This window comes from Brachyhypopomus gauderio, chromosome 5 (genome assembly GCF_052324685.1).
Source record: "Brachyhypopomus gauderio isolate BG-103 chromosome 5, BGAUD_0.2, whole genome shotgun sequence".
Classification (NCBI taxonomy): Eukaryota; Metazoa; Chordata; class Actinopteri; order Gymnotiformes; family Hypopomidae; genus Brachyhypopomus; species Brachyhypopomus gauderio.
The window spans coordinates 12,754,970-12,762,875 of NC_135215.1; the positions used below are offsets into that span (position 1 = coordinate 12,754,970).

General features: G+C 39.6%; 2 protein-coding genes across 7 annotated transcripts; one reads left to right on the forward strand and one right to left on the reverse strand.

Moving 5' to 3' along the window:
* Positions 1–1,102: 1,102 nt before the first annotated feature.
* On the reverse strand, positions 1,103–3,740 carry cetn4 (centrin 4). 2 transcript variants are annotated; one of them, XM_077005791.1, is made up of 5 exons: positions 3,667–3,740; positions 2,641–2,796; positions 2,073–2,201; positions 1,682–1,819; positions 1,103–1,430 (listed from the first exon to the last, which is right to left on the reverse strand). In XM_077005791.1, the coding sequence occupies exons 3-5, from the start codon at positions 2,193–2,195 to the stop codon at positions 1,341–1,343; spliced, it is 351 nt and encodes a 116-aa protein (XP_076861906.1). In that variant the 5' UTR covers positions 2,196–2,201; positions 2,641–2,796; positions 3,667–3,740; the 3' UTR covers positions 1,103–1,340. The 2 variants fall into 2 exon arrangements, with proteins under 2 accessions (XP_076861906.1, XP_076861905.1); XM_077005790.1 differs by having other exon boundaries at positions 3,566–3,714.
* bbs12 (Bardet-Biedl syndrome 12) lies at positions 3,087–7,487 on the forward strand. 5 transcript variants are annotated; one of them, XM_077005786.1, is made up of 2 exons: positions 3,087–3,096; positions 4,510–7,487. In XM_077005786.1, exon 2 carries the CDS (start codon positions 4,510–4,512, stop codon positions 6,535–6,537), a length of 2,028 nt encoding a protein of 675 aa, XP_076861901.1. In that variant the 5' UTR covers positions 3,087–3,096; the 3' UTR covers positions 6,538–7,487. The 5 variants fall into 5 exon arrangements, with proteins under 5 accessions (XP_076861901.1, XP_076861900.1, XP_076861902.1 ...); XM_077005785.1 differs by lacking the exon at positions 3,087–3,096 and adding an exon at positions 3,799–3,919; XM_077005787.1 differs by lacking the exon at positions 3,087–3,096 and adding an exon at positions 3,801–3,846.
* The last annotated feature ends 419 nt before the right edge of the window (positions 7,488–7,906 follow it).

A 7,906-nucleotide genomic window follows, 5' to 3' on the forward strand; every position in this document is an offset into this window, starting at 1 on the left:
AGCAAATTAGACTGCCGTGGGTTCATGGAGACCACATTACTAAGTTTCATGTCTTGTTTAAATAGTTTCAGACATGAAGACGTGTGTGTTACTGGTCTTTCACTTGTCCCCAGCCATGTCTGGCATCTAAAACATGATGTTGTAAGACATGATAATGACTTGTAACTGAATGGACGGGTTGGGAGTCAGGGTGCAATAATGGGGCCAGGACAAAGGGGGAGCTGTGGGATTTGCTGCGGTGAAATGCTGGGTTCATGGGGAGAGGAAGAGGACCCTTTAAAAGCTGGGCCTGTGGAGGGCCCCGGAGAGTTTTTTTTGGTCTCCTTCGTGTCAGCAGTGGGTAAGGTGGATGGTGTGCAGTTGGTTGTTTTGTTAATTTTAGCAATTTATGTATGTTTGTGATTGGTGCAGCCTTTGAGTGCCAGCATCAGGCCAGAACAGGCTTAAGCTCTGGTCTCCTTTATTAGTTTAGTTTGTGTGTGTTTATTTGTTTACTTGTGTTAGTTCTGTTTGATTGTCCACGCCAGGGCGGCTGACCTGTGCTGGAACTCTGCACACCTTCGGCCTTCCCCAAGTGGCTCAGCCCGAGGTCCCGTAGTTGTAGTCCTTGCTTCTCGGCGGTTTGTGGTGGCCTTCCTTTTTTAAAATTAGCTCTAGCTTAAGATCAATAAAGTAATGGTGTATTTTTAATTACTTTAATGTTAATGTTAACTTGACCAGTATTGGGGACTGCAGGCTGTAGCCATTGTGTGTACGCCTACCACTGGGCCTTGGTGGGACATTTGATGTGTGGGTAGCTACTAATATGGAGTGCCATGTATGAATTTCGTGTGCGGTGTTTGTAGTGGTGCCATTTGTGAGCCTGGAATAATATTGCACTTGGAACTTTATCTCGATTGATCTGGTGTGTTTTCTTGGATTTATTTAAGGTCCCAGTGGTGGGTGGCAACCTCTGACTCCTCCTTCCTTCTCCTAAGAGCCTGGTTTTGAATAAATTGTAAACCTTTTGACACCTGACTCTTCATTGTCTCGCGTGGTCGACAGAACCTGGTTACAGACTCAAGTATTTTACATGCATGGACTAAGCAAGACAAAGCAACTGTAAGATTGCCCCCTACAGAAACACACCTGATCTGTAGTTTAGGCAAGCACATTTTTAATTTTTGTAGTCAATATTGTACAAAATGTGTATAGATTAAATTATTTTTACAAACATATTATATTTTTTAAATGCTCCAAAAAAGAGAAAATCTAAATTGATTCAGGTTGCTGCAAAACTGAAAATAAGAAATAAGAACCAGTGAGATCAAAAAGCAAGAGATAGAGAACAGATTTACAGTTTAGTATAGGTTTGTCTTCTTCATTATCCGTAAGAATTCCTGTTCATTGATTTCCCCATCCCCATCTCTGTCTGCCTCATCAATCATGTCCTGCAAAAGAAGAAATGCATGTTTATGTGGAACAAAATGAGAAAAAAAATTAACCCTGCTGTTTGTTCTTGAAGGCACCAAGTCAGTACACTTTAAACACATTCCACATTGTTGAGTTTACAACATCATCTTGTTGAATGTAATGAACTCAATGGTTGTTTGTATAATCAAGTGAGGAAATTATTGTTTGTTTTTGTCCACATATCATTGATCCTTTAAATTAAATGGTTCTTTCATATGGCCAAACCCACCTGTAATTCTTCATCTGTGAGGTTCTCTCCAAGTTCTTTTGCGACTCGTTTCAGGTTTTTGAATGAAATTTTGCCTGTTCCATCATCATCAAACAACCTGAAGGCTTTTAGAATTTCTTCTTTATAGTCTTTTTCACTCTGTATCAGAAATTAATTAAAATGAGAATTATGCAGATTCTCAGAGAAGACCTGGTCCTGGTTTCATGCACATGCATAATACATACAATACAAATACATACACATGCATAATAATGTATATTAAATATAATGTATATTACATATCAGAAAATTATGTTTATATTGTTTATTGCACCTTTTACATTATGTTTACTTTACTTGATTAGACGTTAATTCATCTTTTTGTTGATAATTCATTGATTAGACAATTCACCATTTTTTGAGTCATCATTGAAAGAAAATCGTTGAAGTCGATTGTCCCTGAGCCTTCTTTATCAATGTCAGCAATCATTTTCTTTATCTCCTCCTTCTTTGGCTCAAAACCAAGAGCTCGCATAGCAACCTGACAGGAAAATGGCAAATGATGGTCACTAAATCAGAATCACTGAATTAAAGAGATTTTATTGTTTTACAAAATTTGGCCACAGGCAATGATTGAAAAACCACAGCCTAATAAAATAACAGCCTTTAACTAGCTCAGCACCCTCTGCCTATGTTAAGAATAGTCTGACACCCAAACAATATCTAGTCATGTGTTGTGGTCAGAAATGTACCAGTACTGAATAGGGGGTACTGACAAGATGTGTGCCACTAAATACAGGTTTAGAAATTAAAAATAATCTTCTAAAATATAAGATTGGTTTACCAAATAAAGTGAACAGTGAATGTAAGAACAAAGCTATTTCTAATAACGTGTCTCGTAAGTGTGACTGGATATTTATCTAGAATCTAATGGGCTTACATGGGCTGAAACATTGTACACCACTATTTGATCACCTTACCTTAAGCTCCTTAACATCTATGGTACCCGAACCATCAGTGTCAAAGAGGTCAAACGCCTCCCGGATCTCCTGCACTTGTTCTGCTGTCAAGTCAGGCTTTGGACCCGCTTTTTTCCGCTGGTGTGCGGTTGCACTGGGTTTTCTGAAGCTAGAGGCCTGTATAATACACAAATCAATATAAAATGTTTTATTTTTTCAGTGAATTACTATTTTGTAATATTTTTATACCAAAATATTGGAATATAAGTATATAATGCAACAATGATGAGTTACATTGTTAGCTAGTAGTTATCTAACCTAACTACTAAATAAATCATACCAGAGCCGAACATCAAAGTTTATTTCTTCAACTAATAATTTAGCCATCTTAAGTTAATACTACTATCTTAAGAAAATACTACCGAGGGACTCAATTTACTTCCTCAAAACTCAGGAAGTACTGGGAATATCGCGTTTGTGAGTATTTCAAATGTGAATGCTAAAATAACTAGTTAGTTAGCTAACTAAGCCAGCGTGCTGGTTGTGGACACTGTATTCGCTATTTTACACGCACACTGGTTATTCACTCTTAGGTTCGGTTAGCTAACGTTAGCTAGCTTTCAAATACTACCCAACATTGTGTGTCCTCGGGGACTGTTAGCCACTAGTACAGTTTCCATGTTTCATGCAAAAGGAGACGAAGTATCAATAATTCCATACTTTGAGAGACTGTTTTGCAATATTATATACTCCAAGCAACAGGTGACCGTTGTTTCTGTGTAACTAGTTAGGCAGCGTGTAGTAACACTAGGTTACCATAACAGTCTGAAGTTACCTCTAGCTAACTTTATAGCGAACATTTACCAGGTTTCTTATCATAAGCCTGAAAAAGTTGCGTATCTTAGCTTATATTGCATTTTCATCTAACAGAATCGTGACTTCTTACCATCCTGGATCTGAAATATCCAAATGATGTTTGTTTAAAAAACCAAAACAAAACGTAAATATGACGTTGTTAGGCAGGTTAGCTATGTTAGTAAACGTTACCGTAGGGGGGCTGGACAGCTTCTAGTGGGTGTGGTCAAAAATAGACTGACAACAGTAATCTTCAATAGAAAGGACGATGAGGTGTATAAAAGAAACATCGATCCAATTGGAAGTATGTGGGCGGGACATGTAGCTGTCACGTGAGCGGCGGTTCGTTTGGACGCTGTCTCTTAGTAACAAGTACGTGGTGCTTGTCTGCAATACGCATGCGTCTATGAACTAAGGATGAGGGCAGGTTTGGACAGTTGTGGAGGTTTGTGTGTAAGATCGATCAGCAGTAGCTATGTTTCAGTCTCCATCTGTCGACGGCTAAAACTGAATTATCTTACATTGCGCATTTGTACGTTTTGACTGGTTTCGACGTGCTAGCGTGATTGATAATATGCTAAAATTGTTAACCAGATAGCAAGCGTTATTTAGCTGTTAGCCAGCTAGTAACCCATAGGCACGAGTTTTAACAAAATAAAAATAAAAGTAATTAAATATATTTATTTACTTTAAATGGTGAGCTAAGACCAGGTTGTCATTCCTATTACAACAGTACTCGGATCAGATTTTCATGAATGTACTGCTAGTTTGTTTTAAGGACAATTAAACTGGCGTATTTTATTCTGGATCACTCTTAACAATAATAATCGTATTAATTTCTAAACATAGTTTACATCTAGCTTGCATTACAATGTGTACTGAATAGCTCTCAAGTCCTCGAATTGTTAGGTTTTACAGAATGGTTTATGAAAAATTAAAAGAAGAATAAAACTCTTTATAGTATGTCAATGTCATTGCAAGCAGCTACATCACTACGTGCCTGAACTTCTCCATTGGCCTCTCTCTGCTCCACAGATGTCACTACTGGGATCTGCAGCAATAAACCAGGGTCGTCATATTGGGCTCCAGCAGCTAGAGGCCATGTCCACTTTTTCTCGTTCTTTTCTGGGTCCCAACAAACGCTACAAACTAATCCAAGATGAGGCGAGTGGGGAGGCCACACTGGTCTGGTCATGTTGTCGTTTACTGGAACAGTTAGAGCTCAGTGATTCTGTGGGGCAACTGCTGACCGAGTCCACTCGTGCCCAGCGTGAGGCGCTACACTCAGGCACAGCCTCGCTGGTCTTCCTGGCTGGTATCTGGAGCAGGGTGGCACTGGAGTGCCTTCACAAAGGCATTCCCATTCCACACATAATGGCCGGCCTGTCCAAAGGCCTGGAACTGTGCGTGGAGGGCTGTAGGTATATAGCTGTGACTGTGGAGGTGGTGTGTAAGGCTGCTTTACAGAAACAGGAACTGGGGGGGATGCAGCTGGGCAGTTGTGATTGTATGACTGCTGCGTTTGGTGTATCTTCCCTAACGGCAGGCGAGAGGGAAATAACTCGGGACACTGTCAAGACCCTGAATGAAGAACTTAAACTTTGTTCTGTTAAAGAGAAGCTTCCTCCAAAGCGCAGAATAAATCTCAGACACAGTCGGCATTTTCAGTCAAGTGACAGCAGTGAGGCAGAGGGAGCACGATCAATGGCTTCCTTATACGCACAGGACTCAAAAGGTTCTCACCTGGTCCAGCTGGCAGAAGCTGTTAGCCATGGATGTGAGACTTCCATGAATTTAGTGATAGAGGCTAGTAGGATTCAGTGCAGACACAGCTCTGGAGATCAGAGCTCCACAGTTCTAGATGTTGATAAGTTGGCTACATGCCTATTGCCAGGACTGTCTGAGGAGAACTCTTGTGTTTTCCATGGGTATGTCATATTGTTGTGTGCTGAGCAGGCATCAGTAGCTAAGCATTTTGAAGATCGGGAATTAAAAATCAGCATTGTGAATGGTGACCTGAGTGAACATTACTATCATATAGGTTTTAACAGGCCTAAAAAAGTCACAAAGGTTTGTGATCTATCTCACTTGGCTGGAGTCAGCCAAAAGAAGGAGTGGGTAGACCAAGCATTGAGAATAGTTCGGAGCCTTAGTATCGACATTCTTCTAGTGAGTGGAGTGGTCACCCAGCAGCTGAAAGATCACTGCCTCAGTCACAACATTCTGGTTATTGAGCATGCCAGGGCATCCATTTTGAAAGCCTTTTCCACAACTACAGGAGCTCTTCCCATCTCGTATGTCACACAGCTCAGTGAGCGATGCGTGGGCGCCGGAGTCCGAGTGAACGTGCTGAGAGAGTACTGCGGGGCAGGAAAGACCCAGAAGGCAGTGGTGAGCGTTGATGCCTGCGGTATGACTCTGGCTACTGCAGTCCTTGCTAGCTCAGTTCATGCCAAGCTTCAGAGCCTGGAAGATCAGTTCTGGAGTTGTGCTTATCGCATGCACCATGCTCTGAAAGATGGAAAATTACTGCCTGGTGCAGGTGAAACTGAACTGCTGTGCATTCATCAGCTTTACAAACACATGGGCAAAACCAGCCCTGAGAAGCAGGAGAGAGAAGATGAGCTTTCAAAGGCCAGGCAGACAGAGGAGACAAGATGGGTAGCACCATACGAGCAGGTGGTTCTACAGCTGATGGCAGAGGGCTGGATGGACTATATATCCACTCTGTTGGTGAACTGTGGTCAGGTTGTGACCAAAGCACAAGCATGGACCTACATCGCCCAGCAACTAAGGGACTGGGACAAGACTCCGCATGTTCTGGTGGGGGCTCCTCTGAAAAGAGACCTGATGGACACGATGCAGGGAAAGAGAGGGACTGAAGAGAAAAGGATGCTTGAGAGAGAAAGTGAAATGGTGGGAGTGTATGATAATATGACTGTAAAGTTTGAGACTTGGAGGAGAGCTCTCGATCTAGTATTTTTGGTCCTCCAGACAGACACTGAGATTATTACAGGAATAAATGACAGACAAGCCCAAGATAGAGACTTTATGTTTCTTTAACATACTTAGTAATGAGAAGTTTAGGTCATCCATTTTCTTTTTCCCCCACTAAGTACACTCGTTAAATATATATGAAGCACTTTAAAAAACTGATTACTTCTGTACAAAAAGAGCATCTTGTTTCCCTTGGAAACCTTGTGAACTTCACTTTAAAATGTCATATTTGTCCTCTAACCAATTTAAAGGTTCATATGTAGGTTCCTATATTTGAATAAGGATGGGGTAAATAGTAAAAACATGAGGTGTATTAAGAGTAAGACAATAAATGCTCCTTAATACTTTGTGAAACAAAATCCAGATGGAATTCCATGTAATAAGATTCTGTGGTAACAATTACTTTTCAGACTTTATGGTAGTGTCTCTGCATCTATCTAACGCAAATTTGGCAACTCTCCATAGTTAAATTCCCACAGAGCATCTTGTATTCTAGTTTACTTTAAAAGTTTCTTTTTCCATTCATAATAATAATAATAATAATAATAATAATAATAGTGTATGGAATACAAGTTAAAGGTTTTTTATTTTGACTAGTTTTGTCATATTCATTTTGTTCATGTAATTAGCATTATTCTCAGGGTTAGGGTTAACCCTGGACTTAATTGGGTACAAATTCATAGGATGCTGGAATAATGTTGAGAAGCTAGAGATCTGCTGAATATGGCAAAAGTTTGAACAGCAATTACACGCATATCAAATGAGTCAAATGTAGAAATGTAGCTAAACCTTTCCATTTCCTGTAGTCTAGTCGTTGGGTATGAAAACTTTTTCATTTAAATTAAAAGGTTTTCTCTAACACACCTAAGTAAGCATTTTATGGGCTTTATTAACTGTGCTAAAGCAGGAAAATCTCTAAATGTGATACTGGGGCTGTTTTAGGTGCTTTATTCTGTATGAGTATATTCCCCTTATATAGGTCCACAAACCTACATCTATACAAAAGATCAACTAGAATAAAATGCAAAAAATATAAAATAATTTTTTTTTATTATTATTATTATTTTTAAACCATGGAATGAATGTAATTACCTGATCTTAATGTAATAGTGCTACTGTTTTAGGCTGAGAAACTGATTGGGAATGATCATATCAAATTATATTAGAATAAATAAAACCGGTGTTACTCAGTGTCTCCAACAATAACACACTAATTAAGTTAATCATATTTTAAATAATTAATATCTTTGTGAGCTTGGGTGTCTGTGCTTAAGCAGGTTAAACACCAAAGTGCAATGCTGTGGCCCTCTTGGTTCAGCAGCAAAGCTAGATGCTTGGGAAAATATTCTGCTGAGGACATAAACAGTGTTTTTTCCAGTTGTCACCACTAAGAGGAGCATTTTCATAGTTTAAATCTACAGCCATTATATCATAC

Excerpts from the sequence above, each read along its gene's own strand:
- cetn4 (XM_077005790.1), bottom strand. Across the intron at positions 1,820-2,072 it reads CAATGATGACTCAAAAAATG|AGTGAAAAAGACTATAAAGA; the intron begins GTGAATTGTCTA and ends TTTCTGATACAG. Across the intron at positions 1,431-1,681 it reads TCACAGATGAAGAATTACAG|GACATGATTGATGAGGCAGA; the intron begins GTGGGTTTGGCC and ends CTTCTTTTGCAG.
- bbs12 (XM_077005786.1), top strand. The coding sequence starts at position 4,510 with ATGTCACTACTGGGATCTGCAGCAATAAACCAGGGTCGTCATATTGGG.